At 42.1% G+C, this 22,826-nt stretch overlaps 3 protein-coding genes and 2 non-coding genes across 5 annotated transcripts in view; 3 read left to right on the top strand and 2 right to left on the bottom strand.

Annotated features, from left to right (window-relative positions):
• The window catches only part of LOC147322587 (transcription factor 7-like 1-B), a 118,348-nt gene extending 96,924 nt beyond the window's left edge, over nucleotides 1-21,424 (bottom strand). The window contains exons 1-2 of the mRNA XM_086307158.1: nucleotides 21,414-21,424; nucleotides 21,168-21,320 (exon numbers count right to left, since the gene is read on the bottom strand). Coding sequence (XP_086163284.1) covers nucleotides 21,168-21,320; nucleotides 21,414-21,424 — 164 coding nt within the window. The remainder of the gene's footprint in view (nucleotides 1-21,167; nucleotides 21,321-21,413) is intronic.
• On the top strand, nucleotides 5,938-6,009 carry trnag-ucc (transfer RNA glycine (anticodon UCC)). The gene has a single exon. It is a non-coding gene; the product is annotated as a tRNA-Gly (tRNA).
• On the top strand, nucleotides 6,585-6,666 carry trnas-cga (transfer RNA serine (anticodon CGA)). The gene has a single exon. It is a non-coding gene; the product is annotated as a tRNA-Ser (tRNA).
• On the top strand, nucleotides 13,818-18,185 carry LOC147322601 (uncharacterized). Its single transcript, XM_086307066.1, has 4 exons — nucleotides 13,818-13,904; nucleotides 15,294-15,397; nucleotides 16,371-16,967; nucleotides 17,319-18,185. The coding sequence occupies exons 1-4, from the start codon at nucleotides 13,856-13,858 to the stop codon at nucleotides 17,994-17,996; spliced, it is 1,428 nt and encodes a 475-aa protein (XP_086163192.1). The 5' UTR covers nucleotides 13,818-13,855; the 3' UTR covers nucleotides 17,997-18,185.
• Nucleotides 21,425-21,795: 371 nt separating the features above from the next.
• Nucleotides 21,796-22,826, bottom strand: part of LOC147322602 (kinesin-like protein KIF1B) — a 9,161-nt gene continuing 8,130 nt past the window's right edge. Inside the window, exons 5-9 of the mRNA XM_086305056.1 lie at nucleotides 22,794-22,826; nucleotides 22,562-22,695; nucleotides 22,400-22,461; nucleotides 22,160-22,305; nucleotides 21,796-21,981 (exon numbers count right to left, since the gene is read on the bottom strand). The exon at nucleotides 22,794-22,826 is cut by the window's right edge and continues 146 nt beyond it. Of these exons, the coding sequence (XP_086161182.1) occupies nucleotides 21,796-21,981; nucleotides 22,160-22,305; nucleotides 22,400-22,461; nucleotides 22,562-22,695; nucleotides 22,794-22,826 (561 nt within the window). The remainder of the gene's footprint in view (nucleotides 21,982-22,159; nucleotides 22,306-22,399; nucleotides 22,462-22,561; nucleotides 22,696-22,793) is intronic.

A 22,826-nucleotide genomic window follows, 5' to 3' on the forward strand; every position in this document is an offset into this window, starting at 1 on the left:
CGGCCTCACATTTGACTCTAGAAAACTTTGGCATACAGAGGAGTTCGTGGACTGCAAGGTGCTTATTGCTTGTGTCTGCAGAACAAGCTCAAATCACCACAATTGAACCAGCGTACTTGACAGTGGATTTGAGGTGTTTGTGCTGTGTTTGATTTTTGCTGAAGTTACTGCTGTGCATTATGACCAAACCTCCACTTTAGTCTCATCTTTTAAAAATATGTTGCTCCAGAAGCTTTCAAGGGCAAATTTGCAAACCTCAACTGAGTTGTTGTGTTCTCTTTAGAGACAAGAAGCTTTCTCCTGGCGGCCCTTCCAGACCAACCATACTTGTTTTGTCTTTTTCTAATTAAACTGTCTTGAACATTAACATGCTGTTTAAGGCCTGTAGAGGCTCAGATGCAGCTCTTGGGTATTGTGCAGTTTCTGTGAGCACTGAACAGTCTTTGTGGTGGATCTGAATGCTCCAGACTAGCAAACTTGCTCATGGTCAGTTAATCAAGTGCATAGAGCCCTGTGATGAATTTTCACATTTACTCTGTGAATCTTCATTCTTCTAGCTAGTCTTTACTCTTCTAGAAGCTTTCTTTGCTCAGACGTCTGCAGCATTGAATCTATGTCTTCTCCACTGCTATTCCAAACAAGGTGCTGATGCAGGGGTCATTAGCACAGTAAGATTTAAGTGCACAAAATGTTCACATCATAATAGTAATAATAATTAGAGGAGAGTATTATGTAGTCCAAGAAGTGTGTGGAGAAGTTTTCAGTGCGGAGGAGGGAACCATGGTGTTCAGGAGCCAAACTGCTTTGGGGGAAAATGCTATTGCACAATCTTGCCGACCTGCTCCTGATGACGCAGTCGTCTTCTGGAGGGAAGTGTGGTAAACAGTTGATGGGAAGGGTGATGCGGGTCAGCCATGATGCTAGTGGCTTTCCCAGTGAGGTGTAAATATCCTGTAGACTGGGTAGAGAGCTGCCAATAACACGCTGTGCGGTCCACACAATCCTCTGGAGGGCTCTGCGATTGGACGCATGACAGTTTTCATACCAGACTGTGATGCAGCGGGTTAGGATGCTCTGCATGGTACCTCTGTAGAAAGTATTAAAGATGGGTTTGGGGATGTGCACCTTCTTCAGTCGTCTCTTAAAATGCAGTCGCTGCTGAGCTCTTTTAGTCACTGATTTGGTGTTGCTGGTCCAGGACAGGTCCGGGGGCGGATCTAGAGAAATTTTTCCAGGCTGGCATGGAAATCAAATGGGGTGGCAAAATCAAAGCCTTGTTTTAAAGACATATGCAGGTGTTACATATGATTAATATACATTAAGCATATGTTTCATATAAATATGGTCTATAACTTAATTATTTTCTATAGCCCACATAATTAAACATTTCAGTTACATAAAATGTGTGTACTGTATAGCCTGTATAATAAATAAATATGTAACCAATAAGTATAAAATCCAGAAAGCTACACAACACTGGGCGGGGGCTCATTTCCAAACACAAGTCTAACTTAAGTTTCATACTGTTTTTGTTAGAAAAAAATCAAATTGTACTGACTACTACTACTGCCAGAAAGCTGCACTGTCACAAACAATTATTGAAACCTCATTTTTCATGATTTGTTGGGTCAATATTCTGAGGTCCAAAATATAATTGGCCATTTTTGGCTGCTTTTGATTGTTGTTGTTTTTTTACCTTGTCTTTCTTGGTATCATTCTTTTCAGCACAACCTCACACGTCCAAATTTACAGTTATTAAAACAACTGGTCTGAAATCACACAAACACATAAAACCCTAGTAGTAGTTATATTTTCTCTTTACTATAAAAACCACAGACATGTTTAGTAAATTATTTTCATAACTTGAAATGCAAATATAAGTGGTAATTATTTTAAATTAAAATTAAACAAAAATTTTGTAAATAATAAAGTTATATACAACTATTCATCTAAAAATGCAGGCAATGCATCTGGGGTTCTTATTTTTATTTTTTTGCACAGCCATTTTAAAAATACTACAACAATCAGGTGTCACAATAAGACGCCCCACAAATTATTTGTGCCAGTAAAAAAAAAAAAAATGTCAACCACAAGACAGAGAAGAACATCACAGGGAGAAACCCTGCAGGCCTGACAGCAGGTGTATCGCTCATTCTGTTTTCCACCTGGAGACAGGGTTCACATGGCATTCTGCCTGTGTAACTTGTGTAACTACACAAGTTAACACAATTCAATTCAATTCAATTTTATTTATATAGCGCCAAATCACAACAAAAGTCGCCTCAAGGTGCTTCATAGATACAGAGAACAACCCAACAATCATATGACCCCCTATGAGCAAGCACTTGGGCGACAGTGGGAAGGAAAAACTCCCTTTTAACAGGAAGAAACCTCCAGCAGAACCAGGCTCAGGGAGGGGCGGGGCCATCTGCTGCAACCGGTTGGGGTAAGAGAAGGAAAACAGGATAAAAGACATGCTGTGGAAGAGAGACAGAGGTTAATAACAGATATGATTCAATGCAGTTAACTCATACTGAGTGAGAAAGGTGACTGGAAAGGAAAAACTCAATGCATCATGGGAATCCCCGGCAGCCTACATCTATTGCAGCATAACTAAGGGAGGATTCAAGGTCACCTGGTCCAGCCCTAAATATATACTTTACCAAAGAGGAAAGTTTTAAGCCTAATCTTGAAAGTAGAGATAGTGTCTGTCTCCCGAATCCAAACTGGAAGCTGGTTCCACAGAAGAGGGGCTGTAGTCGCAAATTTTGAAGCCATCCTGATAATCTTCTTCCACCAACGATGTGGAGATCCAACCCTTTTAGATCCAATTAAAATCAAGACACTCAAAAAGATGCTCTGTAAAAGAGTAGAAAAAATAGATACAGACATGTGCTGCATGAAAGACGTTAGGGAAGGTTAGTTAGCTGGAGAGCGAGTTAGGCAGGAGAACTCTCAGCAGCATTAACTGCCCTGTTACTGCACCACCTTAATAAACCATGGTGAAGCAAAATGTCTTGTGCTTAAGACTCTACATGAAAGTTAAAATATATATGTTCAGTGCACATAGATATATAGTGTATAGTTATACATATCACACAAAAATCCACCACATCCCCCCTTGTGGTACCTGGAGGTACCACCTAAAAAGACCCAATGACTAAAGAAGAACAAAAATCGTGAAAACGAATGCGTGCGCTGTTTTTTTGCTAACATACTTTAAAGCAAGCTCTAAATAGAATATAAGAATTTGTATAAAGATCCCACACAGTTGTTGCTCTATTGAATAAACCCCAGAAACCTCATAGTCATCAACATAACATTCTTCCAACGCTTCATTTCTCTTAGTCAATTAATTTAAGACTAATTGATTCCTCTTCATTTGCAAATCATACTACACAGTATCCTTATCAGAATACTCAAGAAACTTAAAACTAGCCTAATTACAGTAAAATGAAAGTGAGGCATGAAACACATCAGCAGAGACACATAATACATACACGGATTACACAACACCATATGTGACATTAAAAATAATACAATAAAACAATTAATTCCCAATTTTGGATTTCATCTTGGTCAGGTTCAACTTCTTTTTCTGAACAACTTCTCAGTGTGGGCTTTGAAATGTTCTTTGATCATCACTTCATCTTCTTCATCCGACATAAACCCACCAAGAGCATTCTCTTTGTGGGCCGGTACTGCTCACCCGAGTAAACACGAGCTGACATTGACATGAATTAAACATAAAACATTATATACAGTATAAGATTTTGTAAGGTAAACCTAGTTCATACAAATGAAGTAAAGAAAAGTTATTAAAACAAAACGTGCCTTGCTGTTTATTCTTTCAGTGTCCCACAGTAGCACATTTCCTGCTAGGAAAATGTCAGAAGTCACATCATTTCTGTAAATTGGGAAGTAACTGTAATACATCAAGTCACCTCTGTCTCTTGTTACCAGGACTTTTTAAAATGAATGGTGCAACATGGAAAGAGGCCCTACACAAGAGTTTAGCTTTGAGCTCAATAGGCGATGATCCTTTCAGCCATGACATCTCTGACATGGGAAACCAGGGAATTTGATTAGAAAATGGTGAAGGATTTTCTTTTCAGTTAGAAACTGGATTTGTGTAACATGGTGGTGAAAAGCCCCCAAAGAAAGCAGCATATGATCAGTCGCTATATTGCATTTAATACAAACGTCCTTCGTGTATCCTTTGAATACAGAACAGATCATTTCTGATATCTATGAGTAAACCCAACGAGCACGTGTCCCAAAAGACCCCACAGTGTTTTTATCTGGCTTTTCCCTGACAGTTAGTGGACACTGACAGATGTGTGCTGAATATGAAAGGAAACAAAAGAACTAAAGAAGGTTTGCAGTGTTAAAAACAAGAACTACATGAAGGTTGTTTCATCCTGCTGTAACTTATGACAGAAGCATCTTTTGTTTGTTTTTTCATTTATTTACACAAAGACAGATGTTGAAATAACAGGAGTAACAGTTTAATTCAATTGAAATCGGTCCAATCGTCTATAGTGAAATTATTGTTTTTCATTAGTTGGCAAAAGATGGGGGTTGTTGACGGCAATTCAGTGAATGCAACAGGGGAGGACGCCAGTTTGGATGGAGGGGAATCAGCAGGACAGATGAGATTTTGTTTAGGAGTCGAGTAGTTGTGTGAATGAGGAGAGGAGAGCACATTAGACTGCTGAGAGACGGGGAGGTAGTCAAGCACTGACCACATGTCTTCTTGGATTTCAGCAAAACAGATGGGCTCATCTCGGTCTTGGAATAATTCAACTCGGGGTTGAACTGATGCAGTTTGAGAGGCATCTACAGGAGAGGCAGGGGTGGGTGAGGGCTGCTGAGACTGCGCAGTGATGGGGAGGGGGTCGAGCTCTTCCAGCACTGACAGCAGTTCTTCCTCACTTCCCATCTTCATCCTGAATGTGTTCACTGACAGGTGTTGCCAGCTGTGGTGGCTTGTCTCGCGCTCAAAGAGGACAAAATAGAGAACAATACAGTGTTCAGCTGCCTGGCTGTGCTTTACACACAGCCCTGCTCTGGTACACCCACTATGCCGGCCTTTGTACACTCTCTCCATCTAATGATAGAGAGGAAGGATACATTCACTACTTCTAGCCTCCACTATTCAAATTGAGTATTTTCACAGTGTCCTAAAAGCTTCCTGAAAAGCCTTTACACTATTTTCCAAAACGCTGCATCCAGAGCACAGTCAGGGACTGGAAGGAGAGAGTATATTTCCCCCATATGGACTTCTCTCTTCATTGGCTCCCAATTAAATCCCAAATAAAAATCCAAATACTTGCCCTCACACACACAAGGTCTTGAATAATCACCCCCAATTTTGTCTACAAGATCTCACAGTGCCATATCATCCCAACAGAGTGCTTTGCTCTCAGACTGCTGTCTTCCGAGGGGATTTAAAAGTACAATGGAAGGCAGAGCCATCACTTTTCAGGCCCCTCTCTGTGGAACCAGCTCCCACTTTGTATTCGGGACACAGACACTTGCTCTCATTTTTTAATTAAGCGTGAAACCTTTTTGCCAAAGTCCAATAACTTGAGAGAGGAGCCAAAGACGTCCTCGTCCCAGATTCGTCCCAAGACAGATTCACACCTATTCGCACCTTGTCTGCTGTGACCTGAAGAACTCGCGTGACCATTGCGACTCTCAAGGTGCTAAAAATCACACAAGAGTTTAAATGCGTGAGAGGCCACACTTGAGTAGCAAAGAAGCTTAGCTGATGAGATTAAATGTGCAGTTGCATGAGAGCACTAGTCTTTTTAGTGATCTACCTTTTGACCAGTTTAGAACCTGACAAGCGAGTAATCACAATGCCCACCTTGTTAATTGTCCTGAAAGCTTCATAAGCCGGACAATGACTCAGTGATGTTGCAGTTTTTCACAGCGATGGTGGTATAGTGGCGAGCATAGCTGCCTTCCAAGCAGTTGACCCGGGTTCGATTCCCGGCCATCGCAGTTGCTTCTCGCAGTGCTGTTCAAGCATGTGGGCTGCGTACTGTTTTACAGTAAAAACGTTCTCCGCTCTTTCTGCAAAGGCTTACAATGTCAGGCCAGGTGCATTCTTCATCGGCCTCGCTGCTACCGTTTGCTGTGGAAAGACACTGTTCACACAGGCTTTGAGTTCTCATCACTTCATACATATACCTTCTTACATGAAACTGTGATTGGACACGCTACTTCTTCATAAAGACACCCAGTCCCACTTTAAATATTGTGCTGAATGTTTGGAATGAAGATAACATTTTACTAACCATGTACTGATCAGCTCTTTGCGGTGGCAAAATCATCAGCTGTGTGTGTTACTGTTCATGCAAACAAGCAAGCTAATGTCAGCCAGCTAGCTTCAACCGCAGCTGTGCTGCACCGATCTCACGGAACTGCAAAACCACAAGCTTTCTCACCAAAGTCATGCAGCTACCGCATTTACAATCCAGCGTGGCCGTTGTTGTGCACATCCTACTTGAAAGACGTGTGGCGTAGGACTTGGAAGACGTATGTCTTTCAAGTATGTAGCTCCAAAACCAAATGTGGTTGTTGTGGCCGAGCGGTCAAGGCGATGGACTCGAAATCCATTGGGGTCTCCCCGCACAGGTTCGAATCCTGTCAACAACGGTCAGCTGTTTTGCGGCAGTCCAGACGTTGATTTGAGAAGAAGCCACGGCATGGAGTTCACCTGAGAAGGTGCCAGGAGAAAGAGCCAGGCCTTTGCTTGTGAAAATAGAGCACGCAGAAGCAATGGACCCAGCTATGTCCTGACAAAATTAGGCACATATTCAGTAAACATGGCATCCTTCAATTGCTCTCTTAGCCACCCCAGACGTGTAGTCATCCAGGATCCTGTCTGAGTACCGCCAATGACTGATGCGTCTGACAAATGCTGATTGCTTTGCAAGAGGATCGGGATTGGAGGGACAGCGGATTTCACCGGGAATGGGACAACAGCAGAAATAGCTTCAAACATCAAACATTACTGCATGAAAAGCACAAAGAGTGGACACATTTCATTGTTTGGAACACTGCTTTTCACTTCAGCTCTTTGCATGTAAAAACTTTGCTCTTCTCCACAGCTGGCTGACGGACACGCAAAAGTGCAAGCAAGAGTGGCCACAGACCCACTATGCCGGCCTTTGTACACTCTCTCCATCTAATGATAGAGAGGAAGGATACATTCACTACTTCTAGCCTCCACTATTCAAATTCAGTATTTTCACAGCGTCCTAAAAGCTTCCTGAAAAGCCTTTACACTGTTTTCCAAAACGCTGCTGTGCTGCCCCTTTAATCCTCCCCAGTTCCCTCAGTTTGAGATCCTTCTTGGACTTGGTGTCATGGTACTCCAAGTTTTGCCAAACTTTGCAACTGTTGTAGCCCCTATGTGTGCCTGTGCTAACGACAAGAACACTTTCACATGGACTTCAGGTGCACAAGCGAGCTTTGAAGAAGTAAAAAAACTCCTGGTGAATAGTCCTGCACTGGCACTGTTTGACCCTGCCTTGCGTGTTGTGATCTCTACTGATGCAAGTGACTATGGGCTTGGTGCTGTATTTGCTCAAGTGCAACCTGATGGCACAGAAAAACCTGTGGCGTTTGCTCCCTGCACACTGCCTGCAACAGATCAAAAGTACTCAACTGTTGAAAAAGAAGCTTATGCTTGTGTGTGGGCTGCAGAGAAATGGAGAACGTATTTGTGGGGCCGACGTTTCACTCTGCGGACAGACCACCAAGCTCTGACAACGCTGCTGAGCACCAAAGGGTTTAATAGGGTTGGCATGCGCATCGCCCGCTGGTCTGCCCGCCTCCTGTGTTTTGACTATGATGTTATTTACCGCCCAGGTTCTCAGAACTATACAGCTGACTGTCTCTCTCGCCTGCCCCTGCCCGTTTCTTCCCATTCCACATCAGATTCAGATCATGAAATGGTAGCCCAAGTTTCTGCTGCCATGTCCTCACTTCCAGTTGCGGACTTTGACTCTGCCTGTTCAACTTGCCCTGAACTGGTTGCTTTGCGTTCACAAATACAAAGTGGCTGGCCTGCCTCAATCAAAGCACTTGATGTCACGCTTGCACCTTACTACAAAATCCGTAATGAACTCTCAACCCTAAGTGATTATGTTCTCAGAGGCTCAAGGCTCATTGCACCACTTTCAGTGAGACCTAAACTGATTGCACTGGCACATGAAAGTCACCATTGTGCGCACAAAACAAAGATTAAGAGATCTCTACTGGTGGCCAAAAATGGACTCGCAAGTTCAGTCTGCCATAACCTCATGCCTCCTTTGCCAGTCCAATGACAAAACTGCACATACTAATCCTGCTCCTCTCCAACCCGTCCCACTGCCTGATGGACCGTGGAAAAAACTTGGTCTTGACATTGTTGGGCCTTTTGATACTGCAATACCTGCTTGTAGATACGTCATAACATTGACTGACTACTACTCCAAATGGCCTGAGCTTGCCTTTTCACCTTATGCTACTACTGATGATGTCATTCAGTTCCTCTCATCTGTCTTTAGTCGTCATGGCAACCCAGAGAACATCATAACTGACAATGGTGCACAGTTCACCTCTGTAATGTTCACCTCATTCCTCCAGAATAGAGGCATCTCCCACAGCAGAACATCTGTCTACTACCCAGCTGCAAACGGAGCAATCGAACGGTTTCATCGTGCCCTCCGCACCTGTATCCAGACATCAATCCAGCAGTCGAAACCATGGAAGGCGACTGTGCTGGATTGGCTTCAAGTTTACTGTGCAACACCGCATGCAACTACTTCCCTCTACTTCCCTCTCCCTAAGAACTCCTGTGTGGCAGGAAGATGCGTACTATACTGGATGTACTCCCTTTGCCTCCTGCTGTGTCTCCACTGGATACGTTGCACATCACTCAGTTCGGAAATATCAGTTGAAAATGCAACGTTACACTGATGGTAGGCGTCACGCACGGAAACCTTCTTTTCTACCAGGAGAGAGTGTGAGGATAAGGAAACCCCACCATGTTCCCAAAGGACATCCCAGATTTACCCCTCCTGTAACAGTAACAAAAGCCAAAGGCTTGAATGCCTTCTTGCTGAGTGATGGAAAGAGTTGGAATGCCACTCATCTAGCACGCTGTCGCCCAGTGACTGAAAAGAACGCTGACACTGCTAGGCTGCACCACACTCAGACTGGCTCACCTACTGCCAGAAGACTGCCACGCGTCAAGTACAAGCCTCGCTGGCACAAAGACTATATTGTAGCATAATAGGTTGCTTCCTCTCTGTGCAGGGGGATGACTGAAGGGATCACCTTGCTAATCCTTGCTGTCCAAACTGGCCTCATTGAGCTGCAGGTCATCCACAGAGCCTTCCTCCTCTCTATCATCCTCTTTATTGTTGTTGCTTCCATCCTGCAGTCCATGCTGGAGATAGCTGAGTCCTAGCCCTGGGAGCATCTAGAGGCAATTAAGATAATATACCAAAGACTTTTTTCATGTGTTTATTTTTAAGAAAACTCTGTGTCCCACTGTTTGTTTTATTTTTTACTGATCATAAACAACCAGAGGTGTGGACTCGAGTCACATGACTTGGACTCGAGTCAGACTCGAGTCATTAATTTTATGACTTTAGACTTGACTTGAAAAAATGTTCTAAGACTTGTGACTTGACTTGGACTTTTACACCAATGACCTGGGACTTGAATTGGACTTGAACCGGTTTACTTGAAAAGACTTGATATTTCACCCCAAATATAAAATTTAACATGCATATTATATAGAGATTGAAAATGTGACGTCATTCAGGGGTAAAACCGCAAAGGATTCTGGGAACTCGTGGCAAGAGGTACGAGCGCACGCAGGCTTTCAATTGAAATCACAGCGATAAAAAAGAAACACAAAAATGGCAAGAAGCTGTTGTATTATTAACTGCAATAGCCGGTCGCATGACAGCCACGGGAAGCCGACGGGTAAAGAGATCGATTGTTATCGGATTACGTCGTTGAAGAGAAATTGTTCGAGCCATGTTTCCGAAGTAACAAAGAGGCGACGGGTGGCCTGGATTGCAGCCATTCAAAGACCAAATATAACGTCCCAGAACCCTCCAGCTCACAGGTTAGTCTGCTCCAAGCATTTACACAAAGGTCAGTCTGCTGTTGTAGTTAATGCGTCATTTTCATAACATAATTGGTGATATAGGTTACAAGCAAGTCTGGCGCTGAACAGAAATTGTCGCTCCTTTGTTTGTTGTGCATAAATAGTGAATTGTCCTGACACAATATTGCGTTTCGCTTCTGTTATTTTGGTACATTGACAAAAACATATACTTTTATTGACAGGATAAAACAGGTTTTTTGTATCACTAATTGTCCAGTACGATTACAGCATACAGTATTGTTGTCACTGCTACATTTCTGTAACGCGTACCAGAAATTATTTCCACTGCTAATTAATTACCGTTGAGCTTAAAGGTCCTATTAATAAACGGTTAACGATTGTGTATTTATGAAGACGATTTGTGAGACTGGTAAACTTATGATACGTACGATGGTCTTTCGTTCTACACGGTGCATTTCAAGGTCCTGCACCCATCCGTCGGTAAACTGTACCTGGGCTTGTTGCAGTGACCTGAAGTTACTATCGTGCCAAACTAGGTATCCCCGACAGAATTTGTTTCCCCTGCGTCGGGAGCACACGCTGGACTGTCCAAATCACGGACAAACAGTATCCCACATTGTTGATTTTTAGTTTACAAACACTTCTTATAATGACTGACTACTCCTGACATTTTTGAGATCTTAGCTCTTTATACAACGAAGTTATAGTGGGATACAAATAATATCAGGCTGGTCCTGCCACAATTTGTTCCCCCTGTGTAAATCACGGACAAACAGTATCCCACATTGCTGATTTTTCGTTCACAAACACTTCTTATTATGACGCATTTCTCCTGAAACTTTGGAGGATTTAGCTCTTTATATAATAAAGTTACAGGAGAATAAAAATAGTTATTAGCCAAAATGTTTATGGTTTATTAAAATAATCCCATCTGATACCCCGTGAGCAATAAATATATAATTTTCTGTTGTAACCCTCAAACTGAATGGTAATGTAACGATACTAATTTTTCACAAAATGAAAACATCAGTACTTCCTGCATGCTCCCAGCACAGGGGAAACAAATTCTGTCGGGGATACCTACTTTGGCACGACACCGGTCCTACAACCGCATCCAAGAATAACATGCAGCTTATCTCAGAACTGTCGGTGAAAATTATCCTTGGAGCTAGGTTTAATTGAGCTGCATTTTAAAGAGGTGCAATTTCACAATTTGTGTATATTTTCTACGTTCACTATTTTGTCATGTGTTGAGAAAAACACAGATTTAAAAATTACATGGTCTAATATTTACATTTAGCATAACTGCAACATTATTTTTTCTTTTTTTTCTTTTTAAAGACTCGAAAGGACTTGAAATTCAAAATTTCAGACTTGTGACTTTACTCGGACTTTTACACCAGTGACTTGAGACTCGACTCTGACTTGCCTGACATTACTTGAGACTTGACTTGAGACTTGAGGATAAAGACTTGAGACTTACTTGAGACTTGCAAAACAATGACTTGGTCCCACCTCTGGCTTTATCAAGTTTTATTTTCAGCGCTGTGTATTTTTCCTGCACGTCTTCAAGCTTGCAGTCCGTTTGTTTCTGTTTAATTTCTTGTTGCTTTTGTTCTTGAAGCAACTCTTTATTTTTGTTCAGTGTTTTATCAAGCTTTACCTGAAGCGCTTTGTATTTTTCCTCCATGCCTTGGAGTTTGCACTGCTTCATGTCCTGTTGTTATTTTTCTTGGAGGAGTTCTTTCATTTTTTTGCAGAGCTTCATTAAGCTTGATTTGCAAGCCTTTGTTGTGTTTCTCCATGTCCTGGAGCTTGAAATCCATTTCCTTCTGTTTTATCTCCTGTAGCCTTTTTTCTTGAAGAAACTCTTCATTTGTGTGCGGTCTTTCATCAAGCTTTACTTGCAGCTCCTGATTCTTTTTGTCCTTCAGCACTAGTTTTTCTAGTGCTTTATCAAGCTTTGCTTGGAGCTCAAAGTTTCTTCCCTGCATGTCTAGGAGTTCCATTTCTTTCAACTTTTGAATATCTTCCTTTTCTAGAAGCTGGTTGAATGATTTGTCTACTTGATCAGGAAGTTGAATTTTGTCTTCCTGATCACAAAGAGGAGAGTTGGGCTTTACTGTTTTTTTCTGTTTTCTCTGAGACATGTTTGAATCTGTAAACTGTCACTCTGTTTATATCTGAATTAACTAATTTCAAGAAACTGTTGCAATTACCTGGACTGCCTCAGCCCAGGTGATGTAACATTAGCAGACAGAGGGTTTGATGTTGCAGAATCTTTGGAGCTGTACCATGCTGAACTGAAGAGCCCAGCTTTCACCAAAAGGAAGAACTAACTGGGCCCTAGATTGCCCAATCAAATCTCTTAATGCCACCTGCCCTCTCCTACATTAACTGTGGGCTCACCTTGTAGAACAGAGTTGAGTGTGGAAGAAATGGCAAAAATATGGAGCTGAAAAGCTGAGAGAGAAAAAGAAATGATAAATAAATCAATGTGTCAAATTAACTGACATGTTAGCTGGTAGAGTGCCCACTGCATTATATATATATCATCTCTTTTTTATAATAAATAATCAAAAACTTTATTTAAACTAAGATTTTAAAAAATATGTGCAGTGATTGATGTGCTCTCAGACATGTGCTTCAATCCACACACAAATACAAAACAATCTGACCACACGTACAACTGTTTCACAAACTCTATAAAGCATTCACACTCCAATGGATGCATCAGAAAGCAGCTTGGGATTACAATCTTGTCCAAGGATATTTCGCCTGCAGACTGGAGCAGCCAGGGATCAAACCAGAAAACTTTCTGATCAAAAGCTGACTTGTGCTAAATGCTGAACGGCAGCCAACCCATTTTAGCCATTTAATGAATGTGCCATTTAATCTTGGCTGCAGCCAAGATTAAATGGCACATTCATTAATTACAGAGTTACGGATTGTTACATGGAACTCAAAAGAAATAATGAACCCATCTCGTGTCCTGTGTCTTCTATAGCTGTCTGTACTTTTACTTCCAAAGTTCATCAGCAAACATGTTTGCAGGCCTCTAATTATCAGGCTGTACTCAAGCGCTTGAATTCAACCTAAAAGCTGTGCTGTCATACAGAACCAAGTACCCTCCGCGGAAACTATAGCTAATGTCACAACTGGATCTGATGAGACAGCTATGATTTCTGGACTCGAAGTAAATAATCCTGAATCAATTTATACAACATCAGTTTGTTTGTTTTGCTTTCATAACAAATAGTTTGAGCCATATACAAATACAGAAGTGACAAAAGGAAACATATTTACAATCCAAAGTCAGACTAACAGTTTTCAGTAGCACAGTCTTTTATTTACAGTCTGCTTCTCCTGGTGGTAAACCTCTATCACATGTTTGGATTAAAAATTAGGCCTATATAGCTGCTGGTTCCAGCTTAAGCAATATGTTAAAAATACTAAATTCTTCATTGATTTGAGCTGTGGGGTTTGCTATACACTGGCAGAAAATTGTAGAGTAAATGGTAAAAACGAACAAACCAAATAACAAGATCCTTGAATTCCATCTTTTTTATTAACAGAAACTCCAACAAATTTGTGGCCAATTGATGATGTTTGGGACATGAAAAGTCCAGTCCAGCAGGTGGCGGTAATGCGCCTTAAAGCTTTAACCGCCAAAAAATACAAGAGCAGAAGAAGAAGAAGCCGAGTTCCCGCTTTATGGCGTTTTTCTCTCCGATTATTGTCAAGACTGATTTAACACTTAAAGGTAAGCACCGAGCTAATATTAATCCGAGTCTAGTTAATCTTGAGTTTAGCTCCTGAATGAGGCTTTCTGTTGCTCTCCTCGGTGTCTCTTCTCAAGTTTTTGTGAACAAGTTGGAAAAAAAAATCTGACTAAATTGACTCAAGCTGCTTTAAACTAATTCACAGAAAGATATCAGCAAAAGGTTGTGAAACACAGAGAAGAAAAGAATTTATTAGAAGAAAGCTTTTAAATGAGCTCATTGTAATCAGAGTTTCTGTTATTTTATTAGTCTGTTATTAAGGCTACTTAGCATCTCTGTGGCACCTGCACAGCTTATGAATGCAGCTTGCTAACTAAGCTAGCTAGCGCCACCCTTCTTCCATATAAGGTCACTTCCGGCTCCAAAAGACCCAACATGTTGGCGGTAAAAGTGCTATAATGAAATACATTTATGAGAAATGTAAAAATAAATGTGTTCCAGGCTAAAACACAGCTGCCTTTATCAGCGCAAAGTTGTGATGAGGCTTACTCAGATGATGGCTCAGATTTCTACACCCACTCGGATATACAGATGAAATCAAGACAAGTACATCAATACAAAAATTCACAGGATTGTTCAAAAATAATAAATTGCATGAATATAGGAAATCTTCCTCTCAGTGACTGAGTTGTCTCATTGTGTCCTCATTTTTTATAAATCAAGGCCTGAGTAACCCAACCTTAAGTCTTCATTAAGGTTTTTGTCACATAGATAGAAAATAAACTCAGAGATTAAGCGGCTGTTATAAACAGAGTGATTAGTTTATGTAAAAAATTTAGTTTGTTGTTGTTCTGGTTTACGTGCTGAAAATGGTTTTATTTGTGTATGTTCAATGTGTTAGACTTGTACATAGTTAAATATATGATCAAATAATGTTGAATCCTGGATATGGATTTGTAAGCAATGAAATTTGAAATAAGGGGGTAGGAACAAGAAAACTTCATCCTACTCCTTTTCGAGCACACACATTCTGTAGACATAGATATTTGCATGAAAACTTGATGATTTTTAAGTTTTGTTATTTTTATTTTTTTCTGTTGTTATTTCAATTATATTTGCATGTTTGAAATAAATTTTATCTATCTATCTATCTATCTATCTATCTATCTATCTATCATTTCTCACGGCACACGTATATTGTCGGGTTTTTTCTTGGCCAGGGCATATTTTAAAGAGGAATTGCTCTCCTGGTACTGGTGTGCCATACTGCTGAATTTGGTATCGGTGCTCAAACCTTTTGTGTTTGTTTCAAACAAGTTGTCCACCCAGGGAAGCTAAAATGTGTTCTGTGTGTTCTCAGATGAACATATGAGACACTTTGACTCTTCAGTGCAGTGTGGAGCTTAACAAAGTTCTGTTTTGTGTCCCAGCTGATCAGGAGGAGGAGAAGAGTCTGACGGAGCAGCAGAGGAAATTTCAGCTACTTGGACTCAGTTCAGCCACTGCAGAGAAAACAATGAGCTCAAAACAGAAGGTGACAGATACTAGTGTTAAGAAATACTCCATTAAAAGCTGAAGTACTGATATGTATATTTTATGCTAAACTAAATGAACCTTGTGCAATAATAATGTAATGTAGAAATAATGTATACAATGTATACAATGCCTACATCTTAGACGGTGACGTTGCCTCTAAACATCAAAATGAGCAGGAAGATGTTAAAGTGGGATTCAGCAGGATTCAACCCTAAAATCAGCTGTAGTGGCTCAGTGTGGGGAAAAGGGTCACAGCTCACAATCATTTCTATTGAGAGCTCCAGTAGATTTTTTTTAATGTGCAGGCTGTGATCAGCTGACCTGCTGCTCTCTGTGAATTCATCCAGATGTCAGCAGATGTTTCACGAGTTGTCCTGGCTGATTTCCTTTCTCTACACTGACAGTACACTGTCTTTATATTATACACTATACTGTTGGTATGTGGGTGGAGCTCAGTGAATGAATGTCAGCATCATGAGCTTAAGTTTAAGTTAATCTCTGCTACACTTGATGTAATCTAACTCTGACATGAGCACCACAGTCACTGTGCACCAGTCACACACTGTTCTTTACTTAAATCCATCACATTACAGTAAACTTGCCTGCTTATCCTGCACTAACCTGCAGAGGATTTTACTGCAGTCTTTACATCACATTGTGAGACAAACTGCACACAAACAGTTTGTGTGTTTACTGATGTTTGTTGGGCTGATAGAATCGCTGCATTTGAAATTACCTGCCACATAAAAAATATTACTCCATTTATTCTCGCTCGTCTTCTGTATTGCTAACTAGATGTTGAAATACCGCGACCGCAACTTATCAGCACCTGCAGTCGTTCAGGTTCTGGTGGTGTTTGGTGCCACACTCCACCTTCAGGTTTAAAACTAGTGTTAATGGAGGGAGTTTGAAGCTTCAGTTTGTTTAATGACTGCATTTCACTCACTGCCTCTGTATCTCTGTCACTGCAGGACCAACGTGGACCGAGAAGTCAGCGCTCTCAGGAGGCCGACAAACCTCACAGAAGCAAGAGAGAGAAAAAAAACACCTGTGACGAGTGTGGGAAGGATTTTACCTGGAAGTCTAAACTAAAACAACATCAGCTCATCCACACTGGAGAGAGACCGTTCAGCTGTGACTTGTGTGGAAGGTCGTTTTCCTGGAAGAATGCCCTAAAAACACACCAAGTCGTCCACAGTGGAGTTAAAGCTTACAGCTGTGATCAGTGTGGCAGAGCTTTTACTCGAAGTAGCCACTTGCAGAGACATCTAGTTACCCACTCTGGAGTTAAGGCATACAGCTGTGACATCTGTGGAAAAACTTTCAGCCAGCTATGGAGCCGAAATATACACCTACGCATTCACTCTGGAGAAGATGTGTACTGGTGTGATCAGTGTGGTAAATACTTTACAACAGACGCACAGTTACAACACCACATGTTTACCCACACTGAGGAGAGACCTTATCAATGTGACCTGTGTGAGAAGACTTTTAAAACTCCACAGTACCTGAGACAACACCAACAGATCCACACCAGAAAGAGACTCTACAAGTGCAGTTACTGTGAGGTTTGTATTTTTATTTTATTCTTGTAAGTTCAGTCTGACTGTTTGGAACAAGTCTGCTCATTAAATTGTGTTAGCATGTTAGCACTTCTACTGCACCGAAGAGTAGCTCTGAGCCATTATTCAGGTTTTCATTTCATTTAAGTGTAAGTCAGATGTTACTGTAATATTAAATAAGTATTGCTGTAGTATTATGGTGGTAGTATTGTAGTTATTGTAGCCCAGTAAACTGAGTGTGTTAATTGAAACAGTAAAATGTAACTGGACGTCTGCAGAGATGCTCTTTATTTCAGGCGACTTTCAGGATAAAAGTGTTGAAGGACTGACTTACACGGTCTTTGTGTCTTTGTTTAGAAGCAGAGCGACACAGATGGATCCACTTCTCAACCCTGTCATCGCTGTGGTGGTGGGAAAGACTTTCGTTGTGACATCTGTGGAAAAACTTTCAGTCAGCAAGCCAGCCTAAAAATACATCAACGTAAACACACTGGAGACAAACTGAAATACTGCAAAGAATGTGGGAGAAGCTTCCCCACATCAGCTGAGTTAAAACAACATGAACTCTTTCACAGTGGGGTCAAGAAGCACCTCTGTGATCAGTGTGGGTCATCCTTCACCACTGCAGGTCACCTTAAAACACACAAACGAGTCCACACAGGAGCGAAACCATACAAGTGCAGACACTGTGACAAAAGCTTCTCACAGTCAGGTAATCGTAACAAGCATGAACGTACACACATGGAAGGAAACTACAGCTGTGAGCAGTGTGACAAGAGCTTCAGTAATCTCAGTTCATACTCTGCACACAAACGATCCCACGTTACTAATAAACTGTTTCACTGTTACCACTGTGCCAAAACATTCACTTCATCATCTGCTCTGTGCAAACATCAGCGCGATCACGCAGGGCTGAAACCGTTCCCATCACAGGATCAGAGTGAATCTGAAGAGAGAGAAACATCCTCTGGTTTCAGAGTCCAACTTAAAACCCTGGAGATCAGGCTCCACAGAGTTCAGGTCGGCTCTCCTTAAGTTTAAGTTAAAGTTCAAATGAGGCTGTGAATCAAACTTCCTGTAGTTCCATTTTAATCTTTATAAATTGTTCTTCTGTTTGTGTTCAGTCGTTACCTTTTTTTTCAGTGGTTGGATTAAAAATCAGTTTTCTGTTGTTCAAGTTTTTATTGAATGTATTTTGTTAAATAAAGTTAAAAAAATGTTAAATAAAGAATTGTTTGAACGACAAAGATTTTGAGCCATGATGTCATTTCCTGTATTTCAGAGTAAAGACTGAAGTGACAAATGGAAACATGTTTACAGTCATGGAATAAACACTGATGGGTCATCTGTAGGAAGTTCTATTGCTGACCTGACAGACTCGACCTTGTTTACAAAGAAAGAAAGGAACTGATGACATGTGTCAGCAGAGGCTTTCAGGGTTGTTTAGAGTAGAGCTGATAGTCTTAAAGAGAACATGGCGATTATGACAATTTAACACAATGATCTGAGAAAAATATCTGTTTCTTTCATTTTTACTGTATTCTGATCAAATTTCCAACATTCTTTTAACATTTCAAAAGAATTTGTCTTTCTTCCACTTTCACACTTGGCCCTAAAAACACCAACATCCGTGCATCACCCTTGTGTCAGTCTAATGAACCTAACATGTGAGTGATACATAACACACATTCACACTGGCTGCATATATCAGTCCGGGGGGGCAGAGCAGAACTCTGTATGAATCAGACGCGCTCACATATTCAGGCTTTCCAGAGGCGTTTACCATCAGAAGAAGCAGAACAATGAATCATCAGCACCCCGCAGAAGAACACAGCAAGCAACAACTCTAACAATAAAGACGTGCTGGAGCCAAAAGATGCAGATAGCGAGTTTTAAACGATAACGCACAGGATCAAAGGGGGAGAGGGTAAAAACCCACTGCCTCCTGAGATAAAGATCAGCAAGTCAAGCTGGCAGCAGACGACACAAAACGCTCTCTGGAGGAGGCGGCGACTGTGGAGCAGGCCGACGGAGAGGCGGATCGGCAGACAGGAAGCTCCCGGGGTCCCACAACAAGATGTTGCGCGTCAGACTGGAGCAGGATATCCCCATGTTGGTGACACTGCCCATCGAGGTACAGCCCAACTTGGCAAACCAACCCTTCCCTTTCTTGGACACCACACTGGCTGATCTGGGCATCCAAGACTGAGTCTCACTCCGTGTGGGGACGTTTTTTTGTTTTTGTTTGTTTTTTAAGAAGCAATCATGTGTATATATTCAGCTCAGAGCTGAAGGAGAGGGTGGTTTGGGTTGACAACAAGAAGACCCATCCTAGAGGTACGGCGGTGGGATCCAACTGCAGGGATGTGGTCAGATGGCAGTCTGTGGAAATCAGGTGACAGTGAGAGCAACTTGATTTTCCTATTTTGTCCTTCAGATACGAGTGAAAGCCCAGATGCCAGGAGACAAGCAGCTCCAGGAGGTCCTGTACAGCACCGAGGTCCACACTGACCGCTCCTTCTGCTGCACTGGAATGGATATCCTGCCCTGGAAACAGACGTGTGCAGGTCTAGAAGCAGTTTAAATCCCATACTTTTTTGATCTGTGAGGCTCTTAATGTCACGTCTGCAGCCATGAAAGTCAGCTCAGGGTTTCTTGATTCTGATTTTTCTTTGCTGTGTCACATTTAGCTCATATCTGCATTGCCATGCCCTGAAAACAAGCTGCCGGGCTTTAGTCAGGCTCAGGGACAACGGGAGATCTGAGGAGCAACACAATGAGAACAACTAAAACTGAACAAACTTAACATCTGATTACCTTTTTTATTTGTAAGAAAAAGTTTAACATGAACGCGCCAACTGTCCACAGCAAAGCTTATTATGACAAGACTGCTTTTATTCAGTGATGTCAAAGTGTCATCACTTCATACCTCTGAACTGACATTAGATGTATTGCATACCTTGTTAGAATTACACTGTTGAAGCATTTGTAAAAAGCTTCTGTCCTTGTTAATTTATGTTTTAGGATAAGTTTTTGGGCTGTGTAAGGTCACAGGTTGCATTTCTGAGCAGAGTAGTAAAGGTAAAGTAAGTGTTTTCAAAACTAGCCACTCAGCATGTGTACAAACAGTGAGAAATCTCTGAAGAAAACCGTTTGAAGGAGCAAGAGCACACGTGTTTCTCCACAGGTTAAAGCCCGCTTTAATAATCAATATGAATCAAAGACTTCTGTCAACACAAAATAAATGTAAGGAAACACTTTCCTGTGCAACATCCAGTTTCTATAACTGACGACAAGCTTGGACCACAGTGATCTAAACTCATCCTCTACATTGGAAATGTAAACAAATGTAAATGTGGTTTTTACTGTACCAGAGCAGGGCTGTGTGTGTAGAGCACAGCCAGGCAGCTGAACACTGTATTGTTCTCTTTTTGGTCCTCTTCGAGCGGGAGACGAGCCACCAAAGCTGGCAACACCGGTCAGTGAACACATTCAGTTTTCAGGCCCCTCTTCTGTGGAACCAGCTTCCAGTTTGGATTCAGAAGACAAGATTTCAAGATTAGGCTTAAAACTTTCCTCTTTGGTAAAGTATATATTTAGGGCTGGACCAGGTGACCCTGAATCCTCCCTTAGTTATGCTGCAATAGATGTAGCCTGCCGGGGATTCCCATGATGCATTGAGTTTTTCCTTTCCAGTCTCCTTTCTCACTCAGTATGAGTTAATAGACCTCTCTGCATTGAATCATATCTGTTATTAACCTCTGTCTCTCTTCCACAGCAGGTCTTTTATCCTGTCTTCCTTCTCTCACCCCAACCGGTCACAGAAGATGGCCCCGCCCCTCCCTGAGCCTGGTTCTGCTGGAGGTTTCTTCCTGTTAAAAGGGAGTTTTTCCTTCCCACTGTCACCAAAGTGCTTGCTCATAGGGGGTCATATGATTGTTGGGTTTTTCTCTGTATCTATGAAGCGCCTTGAGGTGACTTTTGTTGTGATTTGGCGCTATATAAATAAAATTGAATTGAATTGAATTGAATTATCTGAGGAAGAAGCAGAGTTGGTTTGTTTCCAGCTGAAATCATCCAGGCTCAGGAATTTGAATCGATCCACATCATTTCTGCTTGAACTAGAGAACATGAGTGTCGACTTACATTTGGTCTGTGAGACACATGTCATAGTGACAGTATTTGGGTTAATATGGCATTACTCACCCTGGTCGCATTTCTTCAATATCAGGCACCAAGTTCAGGAACTCGTTCTTTGCAGCCCGCGCAAGGTAGGAGGTCTCCAGAGTGGGAACCATCGGGAAGTTTTCACAGTCTGAGCAGGAGGGACTGGAGGCACGTGAGCTGTTCTCAGGGGTCCTTTAACACAAATCACACCAAGTTAGAATCAAATAGATAACCTGTCAATAACCGTTTGCAGATCGAGGTCAATGTTCCTAAAAATATGTTTACTTCTGGCCCATGGAGCCACAGCGCGAGTCCGACAGAGAGGGGCAGGTAGAGGAAGGGGTGAGGGTGGCACTGCTGAAGCTCGTCACGGATGGATCACGTCCGATCGGTGAGATGAGAGAAAGCTGAAGTGAAACAACAGCAGGATGAGGTAGACGTCAATATAGGAACTCCCTGATGTGACACAGAAAGGCTATTTTTTTATTTCTTTGTATTATTTCTCACCTTGCAGTCACTGATGCTGTTCACCAGCTGCTTGTATTCAGTATTGAAGGTGTGTGTCAGAAGGCGCAGGCACTACAACACAACAGGAACAAGACCGATCAGCTCCGAGCAGAGAAGGAAGAAGGCAGCAACAAGAACGCCCACTAAGCCCACGTTTTTCTCACCTTGGTGGCCAGCTCCTTCTCACGCTTTCAAAGGTGGTGCTGGAGATCTGCGAGGAGACGGAGGTGGATGTGGACAGAGTGCCGGAGCTCACGCTGGGGGACAGAGACTCACTCAGGGACTTGGTGGTGGGAGCTGTTCCCACGGGAGCCGCCTCTCCCAGAAGGTGACGGGTCTTTTCCACCTGGACGAAAGATGGGGGCGAATGTGAGGTGGGGAGAAGAGGGGACGTTAGTCATGTAAAGTCTGTACTCTAAGAAAAAACTTTTTAGAATAGCACTTTGGTCTTTGAGTTGAAAAGTAATTTTTCCCTCTACGATATTAAACAGATTTATTTCTTTATGAATCTTTTAAGGCCCCACCTCCTGCAGCTGCTCCATCTTCTCCAGCTCCCACTGGTGCTCTAGGATGAGGCTATCTCCTCTGGGCCTCCAGCCGGCCAGGTTCTCCTCTCCACGCACATAAGCCACTGATGTGTCCAGGACCTTCCTCCTCCTCCTCTGCATCCCTGCTCAGGACATGAGCCCTCATTAGGATGAAGCTCTCCACAGAATTATGATAAAACAGCTGCCGTTCTTTAAACATGTTTCATGGCCGCTCACCTGGGCTTCCAGTGTCAGACATCTTACACAAGCTCAGCTCGTAGATCCCAGTCACTCGGTTGCTATATTGAAGCAGAAGTTTTGAACAAGGAAACTTTGTAACAGGGCAGATATCTTTGATTGTGAAACAGAGATGGCCACAGTGCAGCAGCCCAGATTTACCAGTCAGGAGTTTTGGAGTATCCAGTCCCAAAGAGGTTCTTGAGAGAACGGGGTGGGGAAATCTTGGCGTCTCGGGAGTAAAAGACCATGCAGATGTCTTTGGTGATAATGGCAGGCTGGATGCAATGGTCCAGCTGCAGAGAGGAGATAAAGGGTGTGTGTTAGACACGATGACATCAAGAGACTTAAAAACACGTACAAACAGGTACAACACGGCGGAGCAGCGGCTGACCTCCAGATACGCAGATAAGGTCATGTAGATCTT

The sequence above is a fragment of the Aulonocara sp. 'chitande type north' Nkhata Bay genome, linkage group LG9 (genome assembly GCF_057382095.1).
Source record: "Aulonocara sp. 'chitande type north' Nkhata Bay isolate Kocher_YH1m ecotype deep benthic linkage group LG9, A_spYH_male_GT1.1, whole genome shotgun sequence".
Taxonomy (NCBI): domain Eukaryota; kingdom Metazoa; phylum Chordata; class Actinopteri; order Cichliformes; family Cichlidae; genus Aulonocara; species Aulonocara sp. 'chitande type north' Nkhata Bay.

Coding starts and splice junctions, on each gene's coding strand:
- LOC147322601 (XM_086307066.1), top strand. CDS start 13,856: ATGGCGTTTTTCTCTCCGATTATTGTCAAGACTGATTTAACACTTAAA. Junction 15,398..16,370: donor CAATGAGCTCAAAACAGAAG/GTGACAGATACT, acceptor CTGTCACTGCAG/GACCAACGTGGACCGAGAAG. Junction 16,968..17,318: donor ACAAGTGCAGTTACTGTGAG/GTTTGTATTTTT, acceptor GTCTTTGTTTAG/AAGCAGAGCGACACAGATGG.